We start from the raw sequence: 19,275 nt of genomic DNA, 5'->3' as shown, positions 1-19,275 counted from the left end.
AGTTTGCCCGGGCCTCCCACTGATTAATCCACAGTCAGTTACAGGGTATTTTCATACAGCCAGGTGCACACACTCTTGCGTTTGTTATCTTCAATGACCAGTCTAGGGGATTCATTTTTGTATTTTATTTGGGGAACTTGGGTAGGAGAAGGGAATTCATAGGATACTCCAATTTAACTACTCACAGGTGAGGACAAACTCTCTCAATAGATTATCTGTAGAACCATACAGCACCTGTAAGACATGAACAAGTCTATCTGTAGCTGAAGGAACTCGGTGAACTTTGCCTTTGCAAGACACTAGCCAGTGTCCACCTTAGCTTGCACCCAGTAGCTGACTTCTAGCACCCAGAGGGGGATCTAACAGCACAAATCCCATGGATCCCCTTGTGTGGGGTCTGTACTCACAAGGCTCCTGGAGCACACGGCAGCCTTCTTCCGCATTACCAAACAGAATCCATGCACATCCTCAGTCATCTCTCACAAGAACCATGGGTTGCAACTTCAATGTTTCAGGCGCTCAGGTCGACCACCTGAGGCCCCATGGCAGCCTGCACATAAATGTGCCTAGCTGTCTCCCTGTAAAGCAGAGAAACTAAAAACGTATACACTCACTAGCACATACCTAGGAGTGTGCTACACACATGTGATTTGTGTTCTGCAGTAACTCATATTAAATAATTGTATTGTCAATTTATGTAATTTACATTCAGAGGATCAGTAGGAGGACAATATGATTATACCTCCTGGAGCTTGTGTTGTGCATTTTCCTCTCTCTAATTCACATATCTCATTTAAAATTTGAATTTAGTTGGTGGTTGTGAGAAACTTTAATACTTGCATTATTTTACAGTAGACTTTTCTGTGTGTGTGAAGAGAAGTGAGGAATGCATTCCATTGTCTTCAGAACTTGTGTTCCAGGATTACCATACTGAAGATAAAAGGAAGAAAGGTGGTCTGCTGCACATGGCAACATCTGGATAAAACTATAAACTACCTAGAACAGTGATGGCGAACCTTGGCACCCCAGATGTTTTGGAACTACATTTCCCATGATGCTCAACTACACTGCAGAGCGCATGAGCATCATGGGAAATGTAGTTCCAAAACCTCTGGGGTGCCAAGGTTCGCCATCACTGACCTAGAAGATAGGCTATGGTCCTTAAATGCATCTCAAGGTTTACAGAGAGCAAAGTTGGGACACTGGGACCGATTTCTCTTCATAGAATGGACATTAGGCAGGTGGGCTAGTAGGCCTCCTAATGCATCTTTTCTGAAAACACAAGAAATAATGTGGTGTTAGCTTGTATGTGTCCTAAATATGTAAACTTGCCACTTGCACCACGGGTTCTCGCATCTGGTGAGTCCTACACTAACGTTAACATTCAAAGTAGTTTTTAGGCTACTTTAACTCTGAGTCGCTTTACAGGCGCTATAGTGCTAAAATTGCGCCTGCAAAGCGCCTGTAAAGCACCTGTCCTGTCACTCCAGTGTGAAAGCCTGTTAAAAAAAGTCCTGCAAGCAGAATCTTTGAGGCATTTTAGGAGCGGTGTACACACTGCTCCTAAAGCTCCCCTGCCCATTAAAATCAATGGGCAGCGCTGCTGGCGCTTTTAACCCTTTTTGCCCAAAAGTGGGGGTTAAAAGCTCTCCGCTAGCGGCCCATTCATTAGGGGCGCACAGCCGCGGGCCCCCCATCATGCGTCCAGCTCCCTTATCGAATCCCTGAATCTCCAGTGCAAGATTTCCTTACAGTAGTATGTGTCTCTGCCCCTCCCAAAGGGCCAAAACAAAGGTGTCACTCTAAGCCCTTGTACACACGGTCGGAGATTCCGACGGAATGTGTCCTATTGGACCGTTTTGTCAGATAATCCGACTGTGTGTGGTCTCCATCAGACTGTTTCCGTTGGAGTATCCGACGGACCAAGTTTTCCAACTCGTCCGTAAAATTTTCCGACAAAATGCTCCGATCAGACATACTCCGATCATGTGTAGCCTACTCCGATGGACAAAGTGCCACACATGCTCAGATCAAATTCCTAGACCTAAGCTATTGGCTATTAGCCGGAACGTAGTCCCATTGTAACGAAATAACGTCATCACGTTATGTACAATCGGATTTTCCGACAACTTTGTCTGACCGTGTGTATGCAACAGTTTCGGACAAAATCCGTCGGACAAAATCCAACGGATTTGGTTGTCAGAATGTCCGACCATGTGTACAAGGGCTTAGAGTCAGTTCACACTGAGGCAGCACGACTTGCAGCGTGACTGCCTCAGGTGACCTGCACACGACAACAGCGGCAACTTGCAAAACGACTTCTGTATAGAAGTCAATGCAAGTCGCCTCAAGTTGCCCCCAAAGTAGTACAGGAACCTTTTTCTAAGTCAGAGCGACTTAGAAAAAATCCTATTAGAACGGTTCCATTGTACAGAACGGAACGCAACTTGTCAGGCCGCGTACACACGCGGGGACTGTTCGCTCAACTTTGTCCGTCAAACAGTTTCAGCGGACAGTCCGCTCAAAATTAGCATGGACGGACTTGCCCACACACGACGAACGAACAGTCCGCTGAAACCGTGCGTGATGACGTGAACGGCATGTACGACGGGACTAGAAAACAACGTCCTATACACTGCAATGCAAACTTCGGCGTGTAAATCCTTTCTGAGCATGCGCGGAACTTAGTTTGACGAACAAGCCTACACACGAGGGGACTGTTCGCTGAAACAAAGTTTCAGCGGACAGTTTTTCGGAATTTCCGAAAAACTTTGTTCAGCAGACTGTCCGCTGAAACTGTCCGCTGAAAGCCCACACATGAGCGGACTGTCCGCCGAAACACTGTTCAGCGGACAAAGTTGAGCGAACAGTCCCCGCGTGTGTACGCGGCCTCAGGTGGCTAAGTCGCCTGACAAGTTGTCCCAGTGTGAATTTTTCACTTACTGGAAAACCTTCGGTGGGTCATGTAATGGCAGCAGAAGTTGGAAGTAGAAATTCCGATGGTGATAAAAAATATATTATTCAACTTGCCAACAACCATACAAAAGTAAATGATCAGTGGAGTGGCCCTTTAAAAACACTTTACACATTACTATATTTGTTATTAAACAAGCTCAAGCATCCAATAAACAGTAATAGGCCGGATTGAATACTACTTCCTTAAATTTCAATTTCAATCATCTGCTTTCATTTAAACTGTTTTTCTCGCATTTAATTATAACCATTGCAACATTGTCTCCAAACACTACACACATCTGGTCAATTCTGAAATCTTCACAATTTGTTAGTCTTAGACACTTCATTTCCTTTCTTATTTCTTTGCTTGGGGACAAAAACAGGAAAAGATTTTTTTCTTTTCTGGAGGAAGTCACTCATTTGCTAATATGTACAAATTTTTAACTTCCAGATTTAACTCTGGCAATTTTCTGGCTGCGTGCTTTTACAACAATTAATCATTTCCTAATGATGGCAGAAAATGAAGAAAATCAGAGATAATTGGTGGGAAATTTGGTGTGTTGATACAGAGGTAAGACTGTATTTAATGTAATAGAAGTAATCAGATGGATTATAGTGGTTTTCTTCCTAATTGGAAGCTAATTTACTGTTGTACACTTTTTTTTTTTTTGCCAAGTTGAGATTCTAGGGCAACAAAGTAAACAACTTTGCAAAAAACAATTATTACCGATGATGTTCTATTATGCTTAAATTGAGTCTTGAATTTTCTATGATGGCCATTCGGGAATATTTAAATCAAATGAAACTTAAAGTTTAAATGAGCTACATATGTTCCAGGTGCCTTAAAACATAGGTTGTACAGAGTCTTACAAGTTTGTTTTCATCAGAAGTTTCTGTAGGAAAGCCAATTCCTTGCTAGCATGCTGCTGAGAAGGTCCCTTGCTCTTTATGTGGAAGCATTGATGCCCACCAAGTCAGAGTCGAATGCAGATACTGTGGCCAATGTCTCCTACCTTCCCTCGGGTCAAATGCTGGCACTTCCATGCCACTCTTGCAAATTTAAAACTTGTGGGATGCCTGCGTACCCCACCTCATGCTTTGGTTCCTTCCTCTGACCCCTACGTCACTGTGGGACTCAATAGTTAGAACCACTCCATGCAGTGGGTAACACAGGCATCTGAAACTCCTAAAAGTGTCAAATGCTAAGACCTTATGGAGGCTGTTTCAGTTGAATGGAGGAAACGTAGAAGACGTGGATGCCAGGAGAGGATAGTACAATACCTTTTTTTATTGCAGAAGCGGGCAGAGCCTACTCGTCCTGCATGCAGGGATACCTTTCACGCAGAGCATGCTCATCAATGCCTAGGACAAGGCAGAGACTGCGGACATGGGAAAAATGTAACATTAAGGCTGGTCCCCAATGTAGAGATGAACCTTTACACTGTGTACACCAAAGTTCAGAGTTCCTCTGAAAAGTGCTGTCCAATGTCACCACACACTGTAACTGTAACTGTATGTTGCATTAGGAGGGATGTGCTGAGCCTGTACCCACTCCACCAGCCCAGCGTACCTCTATTATCTCAATTCCAGTAACAGACCCCATATAGGTGTGTACCTAGTGTGGGCCTCATGTGTGCACTTGTTAACTCCTTCCTTCATGTACATTATGACCAGGCCATGGATCTCCATATTATGGTTTCAGTTCTGGTTGCTACTGGAAACCGACCACTAGGGAGGGCATCAGACATCGACCCCCTCACTTACCAGGTAACAGACCTAATGACTGGTTGCTTGTGTTAGTACTTGGTTACTCATAGCAACTACATTCCTCCGGGTTAACCCTCCACCTTAACTTCATTGCCGAGATAACCCTTTTTGTTGCAGCTAAGCTTCATACCCCTTTTTGCTTTAAAGACCCTGGTTCTTTTGATATGCCAGAACCAACATGCATCCCTTTGAATAACTTCAGACCAGGCTCAGTACAGTTGATGCAACTTTACTTAAAAGTCTTTTAGTAGGGGGCGTGACCTGAATTTGCATGGCAAAAGGTGTGTAGAGTTAGAGCTCCGCTTGAGCAGAATCCTTTTTACTGATCCCGGGGACTATCCTTCCTACGAAACACCAACACCCTGCTTACAACAACTCCTAGACCTCATACCACCGTCTCCCTGCTGAAGAGGGTGCCATCACTAAGCTGATTAAGTACCCCCATGAGGAGCGAGATCCAGCGCAGGAAGATGGCGTCACTCCACTCTCAGAGGAAGATGAGCCTGCCACTGGTGACACCGCTATAATGTTCAAGGCATCTCCTTATGCCAGACTACTCTCACCACTAAGATCGAGGAGGTGAAGGTCAATATATCCCTCTTACGACAAGACATACACAAGCTGCGGGAGAGGGTAACTGAGACCAAGTGCTGAGTCAGCCATGTGGAGGACGGCCTGCTGCCACTACAAGTAACTACTGAAAGGCTACAGCAGCAGTTAAACTCTGTTCTCCACAATCATGACAACATGGAGAGCAGACTTCAGCAGTGCAACCTCCGCTTTGTGAGACTGCTCGAACGGGCTGAAGGCTCATACCCCCCCACTTTCTTGGTAAACCTGCTGACCAAAACCTTCAGTAGAGAGGCCTTCTCCTCCACATTCATGGTAGAGTGCGCCCACCACCTGGTTGCGAGGCCTCCACCGAGAGGGGCTCCATCGTGCACCTTCATTGGTAAGTTCTTGAATTACCACGACCGAGACACCATCCTGAGGCTTACTCGTGTAAGAGGCAGCATCCCCTTTGGTAATGTGCATGTCAGTGTTCCCGGATTTCTCTGCTGAGGTAAAGAAGAAGTTAGTCGAGGCCAAGCAGCAGCTCTGGATCCACCATCTGACGTATGCAATGCTTTTCCCGACAAGACTATGCATGGTGAGTTACAGCAAGGCACACTTTTTCAAAGATACAGTACTGTCATGGCTGGAGTGTCGAGATGTGGCTGGCCTTGCTCCCTCCTAAACCTCTACTCACCCGCCCTCTGTTACTGACGCCACAAGAACTATGTTCATTGATGATCCGTGCGCTCTGCTCACTCTGCTATGGATCCGGACCAAAAATACCAAGTAGTACCGGCGCTCAACCTTCCCCTTACTGTGCTTGAGGGTCCGCAGCAATCCCAGTCTTAGTCCCCCCCCAGAAAAACCAGGGTAAGTGAATGATGTAAATATATATCTTTAGGGGATTGCGCCTCCCACTCACTATTTATACTACCCCCTTCTCAATAGAGAATGCTTAATAATACTACTTATATTCACTAAATAATCACTGTGCCCCCATATTGTCCAAAATATATACACAAGACATTAATTGATAATTGCAAAAAATATAGCGTCCTTATTGCGCGATATTTTAATTCAATTGCTCCAACTGTGCCGTCTTAATCACCGATCATCTTCTAATCAAAAGTCCACTTGTGTCAACTAAAATAACCAAAACTGTGCCACCGTTACCAAGCAGAATAGCCACTCACCAGATTTCCCCAATCAGTAAGCCTTCGGTTCATTCAACGGATAACCAATCCACAACGCATTCCTCCCGTTAGCAATTCCTCAACGTCCATATATTCATACAAAATTAAATGGAACCAATATAGTATAAAATAGTTTTGACTTTAATGGAAAAATCAATAAAAAACGTATTGCACTCACATTTCAATGTGTCTATTGGCCGACACCAAGCCTTTCCAGCAATGAGAAAACCGTTCTAAAATCGGGCAAGCCACTGATGTTCCGCAGGTGGTGTTAGTGTTTTGCTACACTGGTCCAGTCTGTTAACCACTAGAGGACCAGCCGTCACAGTTATACTGTGGCATGTTGGCCCTCCTGAGAAAATCACTGATCACCGACATTACTAGTAAAAAAATAAAAAATAAAAATGCCATTAATATATTTTCGATTTTGTAGATGCTATAATTTTCAAATCTCTAGTGGGGACCCATTTCATTGTCCGAATGCAAATGGCTCACATAAAACCCTGGGTAGGCTGTCTATACCAAGCTCCATTCACCTATAATTCTTGGGGAGTGGCCATTCCAATAGCCAAATCAGTACAGTTCTAGCTCTACACTTTGCAGTCGGACCCTCAATGTTGGTCATTATTTCTGCATGCCACTATCAATGGCCTGAAATTTCTCCTTATGGCATTCTACCTTCCCCCTCCAATCCAGTTTACTATATTACAGCAAGGAGTGGCCTTTATGGCCCAACATCCCACAATGCCTGCCATATAGATGGGGGACTTTAATATGATCATTAACCCTAGTCTTGACAAACTGAGTCCTAATGCCCCCATGTCCACCCCGCTTTTAATCAGTATATGCGGGAGATTCCTTTCAGAGTTCGCCCTGGTTGACACCTGGAGGCACAGATACATAACATCAATAGACTTCTCATGCTTTACCCCTTCCCACTCTGCCATGTCCCACATAGATTTTTATCTTTGTTACGCCACCTTTCTTGCCTACCCTGCTTGAAGTGGGATTTGGTGTAAGTGTGCTTTCCGACCACTCCCCATATTGGGCTACGCTACTCTTACCTGCTCCCCCCATGGTTCACATCTTGAAGCTGAATCCCTTCTGGATCTCTACTGTCAGATCTTGAGAGTATCCAGAGGGAATGGGTGTACTATTTTTGCATCAACCAGGGTTGGGGTCGAGTGGGAAGCCTTTAAAATACATGCCCATATGATACTGTCCTCACACATCAACAGACTTAAGGCTTCTTCTAAGCTGACACTCTGGCAGGCAGAGGAGCATCAGAGATCCCATGAACAGCTCTACCTGAATGATCCTTCTGCAGCCAATGCTTCTCTTGTACGGATGCAGACTAGACTCACTGATCAACTACAATTTCAGTAAACAGCATATTTTTGAACACAGCGAGCATGCTGGCAAACTGCTCGACTTCACACACATTGATCACAAACTCCCAGTAGTAGTTACACTCCAGTCTGCCTCAGGGACCAAGATTACAGACCCTGATCTGGTGGTCGAAGAATTCAGAACTTTTTATTCTGAACTGTATACTTCCATCGCCCATTTTTCTTAGGAGGAATTGTCTGCATTCCTACAGGATGTCACCTTCCTTGCGTTTACCCCCTCTCAGGTTGACCAGCTCAAGGCACCAACCACCACAGACTGCATTGAAGAGGCTCTAGCACACCTTCCACCCTCTAAGGCACTTGGCTCTAATGAGCTCCCCCTAGAATTCTACAGTCAGTTTGGGAAAGTCCTCATCCCTAAGCTGCGAGAACTATTGTATATACCCACATATTCGATTCAGCCTCTCCCTCCCACCATGGGTGAAGCCCTTGTAGTTTTAATACACCCAGAGCAGACAGGGTTCATGCCCAATAGGAACACAGCGTTTTAACTCAGGAGGCTTTTTTTGAATCTCCAATACCACCACGACCATATTGGCTCCAGAGTAGTGGTTAGTCTTGACGCTGCTAAGGCATTTGACTCTGTGGAGTGGAGTTACCTGTGGGAGTGTCTCTGCAGAATTGGCTTCGGTAAGAAATTTAATAAATGGCTCCAACTCCTATACCAAGCTCATACGGCTCGCATAGAAGTTAATGGCGGGGTTTCAGATCCCTTCTCCTTCTCCCGTGGCACTCCCCAGGACTGCCCTATATCCGCACTCTTATACGCCCTGGCCCTGGAATCCCTTGCCATCGTATTGGACAGGTGACCAAGGCCATCAGCTTGTATGCAGATTACATGCTCCTGTACCTGAGAGATGGTGGCTCATCACTCCAGGCTTTACAGCTTAGCAAGCAATTCAAGGTATTCTCTGGCTTGCAGATTAACTGGGCTAAGTCCCAAATCCTACCATTATATATAGGTTCCCCCACAGCTGAACAAGCCACATTTACCCTGGTCAGAGCCAGTAAGATACCTGGACATTCAAGTTTTCCGATCTTTAATGGATTACATAGTTCTTTACCTTGAACCCCTATATGAAATTCTAAAAGCCAAAACACAGTCATGGTCCTGTTTGCCCCTTGGGGTTATGGGAGGCATTAGCCCAGTAAAAATGATACTCCTTCCCAAATTACTCTATATTTTTTGGCATGGTCCCCTTTACATTCCACCACGCATATTCAAATCTATGAAATCTATCCTTACCACATTTATCTGGGGCACCTCCGAGGCACAATCTATCATGGCAAGCTCTGAAATGTCCTGTTGATCTAGGTGGCGCTGCACTACTAGACGTATCCCTATACTACAATACTTTCCAACTCTCCCACTTTTTTTATTTCAATCAAACCAACAAGATTAGGTACTCCACCCTGGTATGCTCTCAGGCCTCCCACCCGATTGTTCATCTATTTCAAATTCTACTCTGTGAAACATCGCAAATTGTCCCACATGGGCAATAGGAGCCGTGTGTTATTCCACCTCTGCCAAATTTGGCAGCTGGCCATGAATCATAGCAAGGCTCCTACATTTCACACCCATATGCCACTATAGGACAGTCTGTGCTTACCCGAGCTGTTATCTGTCCCGGACCATAGTCTATGGATTGACAAGGGTTAACGACACGGTTAAATAATTTCAGGCAATGAAAGATGGCTTTGATGTACCCAACCGTGTGTTCTTTTGCTACCCCCAGCTCCGGAGGACTGGGAAGAGGTGCTAGCTACCTGCAAATCTGTATCCCCTAAGTTGTCTGACCGCCTCACCCATATCTACATCCTCCATAGGTTCTATTGAACACCCTTTCACCTCTCCAAGTATGAGCCGAAACATAGTCCAGCATGTCCTAGATGTGGGGACTCTGGGGGCTCTTTTTATCTATGGCTCTCATGGGCGTCCACAGGTAGAGGCAAGGGGGGGGGAGTGACCCCCTCTGGAATTGGCAAAGGTTCCCCATGGCTACATCTGTAGCTGTGCTGTCTCTCTGGGTTTGTGCGGGTCGCTCTACACAGCTGCTGCTGATCATTGTATCATTGAGCTTACAGAGCTCTTTACTGCCACCTCTGGTTGCTTCCTGTATTTGTGCCCCTCATGTGTGTGCTGTAATGTATCACAGGGACATGTGGAAACAGGACCTGGAGTAAGGAAGACCACCTTATAAGTGGGGGCTGTGGGTACAAGTGAAGGGAGGGGGAGGTTGTTTGTTTACGGGGGGGGGGGGGGGGCAGAGCTGTATGTGTGCTTACAGATGTGTGTGTGGGGGCCTGACATATATAAAGCTGAGTGCATATACAGGTATGATCAGTGAAGGGGGACTACCAACTATAGGAAAGATCCTATCACCTGTCGCTTTATGGGATAATGACTAAGACCCTCCCCGTTATGACATTATAAGGGGGCACTGATATAAAGGTTTCCCCCTATATTAGTAACCCCCCCTTCTTACATTAGTGTATTCTTTCTGCAGAAGGTGGTCTCTGGTCACCAGAGTCCCCCCCCCCCACATTCCCAGGTGTTCCCCTTAATGATTGCTCCACTTTTACTACTATTAACTGACAATTGCTGTTATATACAGTGGTGTGAAAAAGTGTTTCCTGTTCCTTTGCATGTTTGTCACACTTAAGTGTTTCGGAACATCAAACCAATTTAAACAATAGTCAAGGACAACACAAGTAAACACAAAATGCAATTTGTAAATGAAGGTGTTTATTATTAAAGGTAAAAAAAAATCCAAACCATCATGGTCCTGTGTGAAAAAGTGATTGCCCCCCTTGTTAAAACATACTATAACTGTGGTTGTCCACACCTGAGTTCAATTTCTCTAGCCACACCCAGGCCTGATTATTGCCACACCTGTTCACAATCAAGGCATCACTTAAATAGGAGCTGCTTGACACAGTAAGGTCCACCAGAAGATCCTTAAAAGCTACACATCATGCCGAGACCCAAAGAAATTCAGGAACAATTGAGAAAGAAAGTAATTGAGATCTATCAGTCTGGAAAGGGTTATAAAGCCATTTCCAAAGCTTTGGGAATCCAGCGAACCACAGTGAGAGCCATTATCCACAAATGGCGAAGACATGGAACAGTGGTGAACCTTCCCAGGAGTGGCCGGCCGCCCAAAATTACCCCAAGAGCGCAGCGACGACTCATCCAAGAGGTCACAAAAGACCCCTCAACAATGTCCATGGAACTGCAGGCCTCACTTGCCTCAGTTAAGGTCAGCGTTCATGCCTCCACCATCAGGAAAAGACTGGGCAAAAATGGCCTGCATGGCAGAGTTCCAAGGAGAAAACCACTGCTGAGCAAAAAGAACATCAAAGCTCGTCTCAATTTCTCCACAACACATCTTGATGATCCCCAAGACTTTTGGGACAACATTCTGTGGACCGATGAGACAAAAGTGGAACTCTTTGGAAGGTGTGTGTCCAAGTATATCTGGCGTAGAAGGAACACTGCATTTCATAAAAAGAACATTATACCAACAGTAAAATATGGTGGTGGTAGTGTGATGGTCTGGGGCTGTTTTGCTGCTTCAGGACCTGGAAGACTTGCCGTGATAAAAGGAACTATGAATTCTGCTGTCTACCAAGAGATCCTGAAGGAGAATGTCCGACCATCTGTTCGTGTACTGAAGCTGAAACGAACTTGGGTTCTGCAGCAGGACAATGATCCTAAACACACCAGCAAGTCCACCACCGAATGGCTGAAGAAAAACAAAATGAAGACTTTGGAGTGGCCTAGCCAAAGTCCTGACCTGAATCCTATTGAGATGTTGTGGTATGACCTTAAAAAGGCCGTTCATGCTCGAAAACCCTCTAATGTAACTGAATTAGGACAATTCTGCAAAGATGAGTGGGCCAAAATTCCTCCAGGACACTGTAAAAGCCTCATTGCACGTTATCACAAACGCTTGGTTGCAGTTGTTGCTGCTAAGGGTGGCCCAACCAGTTATTAGGTTTAGGGGGCAATCACTTTTTCACACAGGGCCATGATGGTTTGGATTTTTTTTCACCTTTAATAATAAACACCTTCATTTACAAATTGCATTTTGTGTTTACTTGTGTTGTCCTTGACTATTATTTAAATTGGTTTGATGTTCCGAAACACTTAAGTGTGACAAACATGCAAAGGAACAGGAAATGAGGAAGGGGGCAAACACTTTTTCACACCACTGTATATATATATATATATATATATATATATATATATATATATATATATATATATATATATCCCTATTTCTATGTGTTCTCCTATCTGTGTTATCTATATTTAACCACTTAAGCCCCGGACCAATTTTCAGCCAAAGGACCAGGCCCCTTTTTGCGATTCGGCACTGCGTCGCTTTAACTGACAATTGCGTGGTCATGCGACGTGGCTCCCAAACAAAACTGGTGTCCTTTTTTTCCCACAAATAGAGATTTCTTTTGGTATTTGATCACCTCTGCGGTTTTTATTTTTTGCGCTATAAACAAAAATAGAGCGACAATTTTGAAAAAAATGCAATATTTTTTACTTTTTGCTATAATAAATATCCCCAAAAAATATATAAAAAAACATTTTTTTTCCGCAGTTTAGGCCGATACGTATTCTTCTACATATTTTTGGTAAAAAAAATCGCAATTAGCGATTATTGATTGGTTTGTGCAAAAGTTATAGCTATTTACAAAATAGGGGATAGTTTTATAGCATTTTTAGTAATTTTTTTTTTTACTAGTAATGGCGGCAATCAGCGATTTTTATTGTGACTGCGACATTATAGCAGACACATCAGACATTTTTGACACATTTTTGGGACCATTGTCATTTATACAGCAATCAGTGCTATTTAAATGCACTGACTCCTGTGTAAATGACACTGGCAGTGAAGGCGTTAACCACTAGGGGGCAGGGAGGGGTTAAGTGTGTGTGTGTGTGTTTTTTAACTGTAGGGGGCGTGGCTTGGCGTCTGACATCACTGATCGTCTTTCCCTATAACAGGGAACAGAGGATCAGTGACAGCCTCACTAGGAAGCACGGGGAGAGGTTTGTTTACACAGACCTCTCCTCGTTCTTCAGCTCTGTGACCCGATCGTGGGACACCAGCGGCGATCGGGTCCGCTGGTCCCGCGGCCACGGTCACGGAGCTCAGAACTGGGTTGGGTGAACGCCGCCGGCGGCGCACTCCCGACCCATGGCTTGGGCACTTAAAGAGCAACGTACAGGTACGTGCTTGTGCCCAGCCGTGCCATTCTGCCGACGTATATGTGCAGGAGGCGGTCCTTAAGCGGATAATACGCTACTCAAATGTGCTTTAAAATGCATGGTTTTCCCTTTTATGAACAAGAAAATAACGACGTAATGCTGTTGGGCTGGTATAATAATGCTATGGGGCTATTATGAAATTATTTCCAGGTTTGGTTTTTATTCCCAGTCCGGCCCTGGTTAGGAGTGAGTAATGTACAGATTGCAGACACCAGGAGTGTCTAACCAAAAATGCAGAGGTCAGGAGTGTGAAATGCACAGAGTAAAGGAGTCAGGGCTGAGTAATGCAGAGAGTGCAGGGATCAGAAGTGAGTAATGCATAAATTACAGGGGCCAGGAGAAGGAGTGCAAGGCTTAGGCAACAGTCCAGCCCAAAAATGTCCACAGTTCAAACACTCCTAGTACAAATCCCCCATCAGTATCAGTACACATCTACCCTCACAGCCTTAATCCCCACCCCCCAGTATAGTCCTACCACTCCCAACCCCTCCACCTAGTACAGACCAACCCCACCCAAATCACCCACCGTCCCAAGCACAGCAACCCCCCCAGCACACCCACACAGTATTTTTTCCTTCAGCATGAGTCCAACTACCAGACCTCAGCTGCAGTGGCAGTTCAGTGCAAGGGAAAGTCCCTCCCAAAACTGGTGCTGGTGTTCTGCCTAATAGAGTTCAGCCATCAAATAGTGTCCGCTCCGTACTGCGCATGCGCAGTACGGAGCAGACGAAGCTTCGGAAAATCTCCGAAGCTGAACGGCGCCTGCGCCGTGAGTGGAGGTGGTAGCCCCACCATCCAAGCGGACATAGGGTTGTGAATTTTAGAGGGCCCCTCGCGGGCGAGCTTCGCTCGCCACGCTTCGTGCTCGGCCTCGCTGCGCTCGGCTCTTTTTTATTCTAACTCTATGTCAACTTGGATAGTGGGGATAGAACCTGGACTCACGGCGCAGGCGCCGTTCATCCTCGGCAATTTTCGGAATCTGTGTTCCCGTGTACTGCGCATGCGCAGTACGCAGCGGACACTATCTGATGGAGGACGCTATTTGACAAGACACCGGCAGGCACCAAAACTGAGGATTTGGGACACTCACAAGAGGTGCAAGGCACATTTCCTGGGTGCCCCATGCTTGTAACAGCCATGCTTCAATGTCTGAGTTCTGCAGTGGACTCCAGCATCAACAGACAAGTGTTGAATACTGAATAGGCTTTCCGAGGCTGCCGCACTGGAACAGAGGAGAGGTAGAAGACATGGGATACCGAGAGTATATGCTTTCTTTCAAAAGAAACCTTTTGGATTAAACATTTACATATCTGACAGGTTCCCTTTAAGCCAAACAGATGTGTAAATGAAAAGTCCAATACTCTGATGACAGGAAGACTAGCTTGATAAATATCCATGCTGATACAGCTTATCATACGACCGAATCCTGGAAATTATCTGAAGAGCCATCTTAAAAGGTAAAAATAGCTGAAGGTTATCTGATATAAAGAGCACACTTGGCAAAGATGTAGAGAGATTTGATCAGTAGCACAGAGGAAGCTATCCTTACTGATAGCAATATGCAGCATACCTTATGGTTGTCATAGAATAAATAAAACCTATTACATTTTTATGTTCCCCATTTCATTTTTTTGGTCACCTGAAATTGTGTTTCTTAACTAGGCCTGGGGCAAACAAGTGCAGAGTTTCCAGTTTGGATACTTGTAAATTTTAGTAGGTAATACATCTTTTACATAAATGTATAAAAGCCCCATCTCCTGATACTCACCTCTCCAGCAATTTCCCACTGCTTCCTTCTCCTTTGCAACAGGCAGCCAAAATTCCCGGTGTCAGAGTCTTAGTCTTATGCCACATATGACCGGACTTTCTGGCAGACTAGGTCCGACGGTATTCCCGATGGACTTTCGGCGGAGTTACATAGTTAGTAAGGTTGAATAAAGACACCAGTCCATCCAGTTCAACCTGAGTGAGTGTCTACAATTGTCCCCATCCCTGTACACCGCACACCCACATCAGTCCCCACCCCCAAGGAGCCCACCGATGGACTTCTGATGGACTTTCCGAATGAACTGACTTGGCCACACACAATCACACCAAAGCACGACAGATTCTACCGTGATGACATACGACTGGACTAGAATAAGGAAGTTCATAGCCAGTAGCCAATAGCTGCCCTAGCGTCGGTTTTCGTCCGTCGGACTAGCAGACGAGCAGATTTCTCCATAGGAACTGGGTCCGCCGGAAAAAATTGAAACATGTTCTATTTCTAAAGTCCGTCAGATTTTTGGACAGCAAAGGTCCGATGGAGCCCACACACGATCGAATTGTCCGACAAATTCGTCTTGTCGAACCTTTGCTGTCGAAAAGTCCGGTCGTGTGTACGCGGCATTAGCCCTCTCTTCTCCCTCCACCCTACTGTCTGTCCTGTCATGGGACAATGCTCAGGCTTAGCCATTGGCCACTAGACCTGACCACTATCACATTGGAGAAGGTAACATGCTTATCAATGCCCGAGAGCACCAGGGGCAGATCATTGCTGGAAGGGAGAGTATCAGTGGGTCATGGAGTAAGGCCCCTTTAAAATATCCCACTGGCATCTTTGCAACCAATGACGTATCCCTGGCCACAATTACTGCTCACTGGGAGATTTCCTGGCCAACGACTGAATGTAAACGAATGAGTCTCACTGTTTACATTCAGCTGAATGGGGCTAACGATGTGTCATTGGTTGCTAGGATGTTCTGGGCTGTTATTCATTAGAGGCGGTAGTAATACCACCTCTAATGAATGGCTTTCTCCACTACTGTTGGTTCTCTGCAGTTGTCAGGTAAACAAACTATTTTGTTTACCAAAGCACAAACAGCTAGTGTACGGGGCAAAACCTGCACCGCCCTAATCTTGAACCTTATCTCCACTCAAGTAGTATTTGTGGGAATTAAAGAAAAGTTAAATAAAATCGACCCAAAGCTATAATGAAATTTTTTCAAAGTTGGGCTGTGCCTGAATATCTCAACTTGCATTGGAACTCATTGGGTTGAGTTGAATTTTCTCTCAAAACACATTGCTTATTTCGTTTTACATATTTTGAATAAAATCTCTCATTTGTATTTTAACATTTCAATCATTTCACCCAACCGATATACTTATTTCCAGAAGGTTTCCGTGGAGGTACATCTGTGTATGGCACATCATCCAGATGCCCCATTGGGATGATATTTTTAGAGTTTTTTGACAATACCATTCAAAGGTTCCAAGTAACTGTCAGGAACGTGCTGGCCATAGTGCAGCCTAAGCTCTTAGGCAGAGGCAAATGCACATGCGCAGATGTACATTTTCAGGTGCCCATCTTGCTGGGCATAGGCCAATGCCTATGCGCATGCTTGGGAGCATTAGCGCTAACAGGTGAACGTATATGTGCATGCGCTAAAATACGTGCGCATGTTACCCATTAATGCTGGTGCCAAATGGCCTATATAAAGACAACTGCTGCACTAGTGCAATGCTGTCTGATCTGCAGCTTTACCTAAGTCTGATCCTGCATCTGATTACCTGTGTTTGACCTGGCTTGCTTGACTACGCTTGCTTATTTGCTTATCTCCAGTCCTGACCCTGGCTTGCCTTAACCTTGTTATACCTGCTATTCTGCCTGATATCCTGCTGCCAACCTCTGCCTGTCTACTGACCAATCTCTGCTTACCGCTTATATCTTATTATCTGTGCTTTCTGACCCTGCTCCAGACTTACTCCATCCTGCTCCATCCAGTACTTGGAGATGCTGCACCTGCTGCTGCTACCACCACCTGCTGCTCACGACCCAGCCTTGTCATCTCTACCTTCAACAAGAGATTCCGCAGGCACTTCTACCTCACTGCGCTCTCGCAGCCACTGTCCCAACTTCAGTTGTCCCTGAACCAGGGCGGTAAGAGAGGTCTCCTTCTACACGTCAGGCTCTGTTACAAGGTACGTGACAGTAACATCCACTTAGGGTCCCAGAGCCATCTTGAAGTTCATTGGTGGTTTCCTTTGGCTACCTTGTGAGGCTGATGGATGGATATTGATCTTTACCAAGGGAAAATTAAGTATGCAAATTGTAAAATCTTTTTAAGCAGATAAAATATTTGACAATGCTGAGACTGGGAATCCCCCAAATGTAGCCAAACCATAACATGTCTTTCTTTCTCCAACTAATTTAATTAGCCTTCAACTGCATGATATATGGATTAAGTGGTGTCTTATTCCTGTGTATTGTAAACAATATTCAGTCTGGTTTTATGAGTTTTCGCCTTAATCATAAGCCTGGAATTGTGTTGGCTTGTTAAACTTTGGCAACATTTTTCAGTGCTCAAATCAGTGCAGTAAGTGAGCACAATTACGAAATGATTATGCGGTAACGTAATGTGAGAAATACATTCTCTGAAACAATCAGCTGTAAACAAGAACAGGCTACGATCATGCTTACAAAGGTCAAGGATGGTGTTTTGAGTTTCACATAAGACAATAGTTTTTTTAATCCTCAATATGTTATTATTACAGAATTCCCAAAAGGCCGTGTTGAAAAGTGATTCTTTAAACACTTCAAAGTTATTTCTGGCATTTATGATAGATGCAGGTTTTTTTTTTTTTTTAGTTATTTAAAAAAGCATATTCGTTAAAGCTGACCTTTCTGTAACTTTACAATTCTGCATGAAAAAATTCCTGACGTAACAATATATAGCAGTAGTATTATTTTCCATTGATGCTACACATTTTGTTGTCAAAACAATATCCTTGAGCTACAGTCCTAGACTTTGCCTAGGCCAGTGATGGCGAACCTTGGCACCTCAGATGTTTTGGAACTACATTTCCCATGATGCTCATCCACTCTGCAGTGTAGTGTAGCATCATGGGAAATGTAGTTCCAAAACATCTGGGGTGCCAAGGTTCACCGTTACTGGCCTAGGCTGATATGGGGTCATCAGTCTGCTGCACAAAGGAAGAAGCATTTCCGCAGTCTCCTCTTCTCTTATAATCAGACTGCAACATTGTAACTTTTGTAGTAAATAACAAGAAGAGAGACTGCAGTAGGGGTTGATCTGTGTCGGACTTTTATGCACACAGCCAAGACCCACACAGGCCCCATGCAGGTGCGGATCCAGGGGGGGGGGGGGCAATGGGTCAATTACCCCCCTCCTCAAGAAAATAGTGAGCAGGCTGTGCTGATGCCAACCTCCCATCAGTACATAGGGCAGCAGCGCCAAAACCGACAGGCTCTGTGAAGGGACACAGGCAGAGCCGCAGCTGCGGAGGATTTCCACCCCTCCTTCTCCTCCTTGAGGTGAGCAGCTCTCATTCACCTGGCAATGCCCGCTCCTACTGGCTACATTCAGGGCCAATGGCTGGGAAACTAACACCAAGAGGATTATGGGATATGTAGTCCCAGATACCACCAGGCCCAGGACGATTACCTGTGAGTGTACTGCAACCCTCAACATGCTAGGTTGTAGGAAACCGTAGAAGGCCAAGTAGATGGCCGCTTGGATGACTAGACTGGGCAAAGCCCAAAACGGAGAACGAGTAAGGATTCCCCGAAGATGGCACTCTTATTAGGTAGGTGTTTGAGGCTAGCTATGGTTTGGTTCTTCTTTATACCCCATAGGAGGGACCTGACTGCATGGGCCGAGAATACTGAAGGTTTACTGGGGCCCTGTAAGGACAGAAAATGCTGGACGCTGGCTAGGTATAGCCTGATGGTATTGTGAAAAAGGGCTAGCTGCGTATGGCAATATGATATGAAGGCTAGGATGTGTCTTACCTATCGCTGCCCCAGGGCAAGAGGCCAAAAACTTGCGGTAAGTGTTCCAAGCTGTGCGATAGGCCTTAAGTGTGTTGCATGCCAAGGATTGCGTGAAACAACCAGGGTGGGACAGGTGTAGTCGTTGGGTCGACTCAAGACATCTGCTGGAAAATCAAAGTGAGGTTGAAACGGGACAGCGCATCAGCTGTGATATTGCATTTGCCGGGAATATGTCTACAGAAAATATTAAACTGGTGACAGAGTGACAGCTGCATGAGCATGCGCAGGAAGGACATGATAGGGAGTGACTTGGTTCTACCTTTATTGATGATTTCG

General features: G+C 45.1%; 1 protein-coding gene across 1 annotated transcript in view; it reads left to right on the top strand.

Moving 5' to 3' along the window:
- The first annotated feature begins 3,316 nt into the window (after positions 1 to 3,316).
- Positions 3,317 to 19,275, top strand: part of LOC143926966 (uncharacterized) — a 53,093-nt gene continuing 37,134 nt past the window's right edge. Inside the window, exons 1-2 of the mRNA XM_077450990.1 lie at positions 3,317 to 3,526; positions 16,905 to 17,126. Of these exons, the coding sequence (XP_077307116.1) occupies positions 3,476 to 3,526; positions 16,905 to 17,126 (273 nt within the window). The 5' untranslated portion in view covers positions 3,317 to 3,475. The remainder of the gene's footprint in view (positions 3,527 to 16,904; positions 17,127 to 19,275) is intronic.

The sequence above is a fragment of the Lithobates pipiens genome, unplaced genomic scaffold, assembly GCF_037356315.1.
Source record: "Lithobates pipiens isolate NorthernLeopardFrog02 unplaced genomic scaffold, aLitPip1_a1.2 Scaffold_23, whole genome shotgun sequence".
Taxonomy (NCBI): domain Eukaryota; kingdom Metazoa; phylum Chordata; class Amphibia; order Anura; family Ranidae; genus Lithobates; species Lithobates pipiens.
The sequence above is the reverse complement of the archived record's forward strand: the minus strand, read 5'-3'. Positions and strand labels throughout refer to the sequence as shown.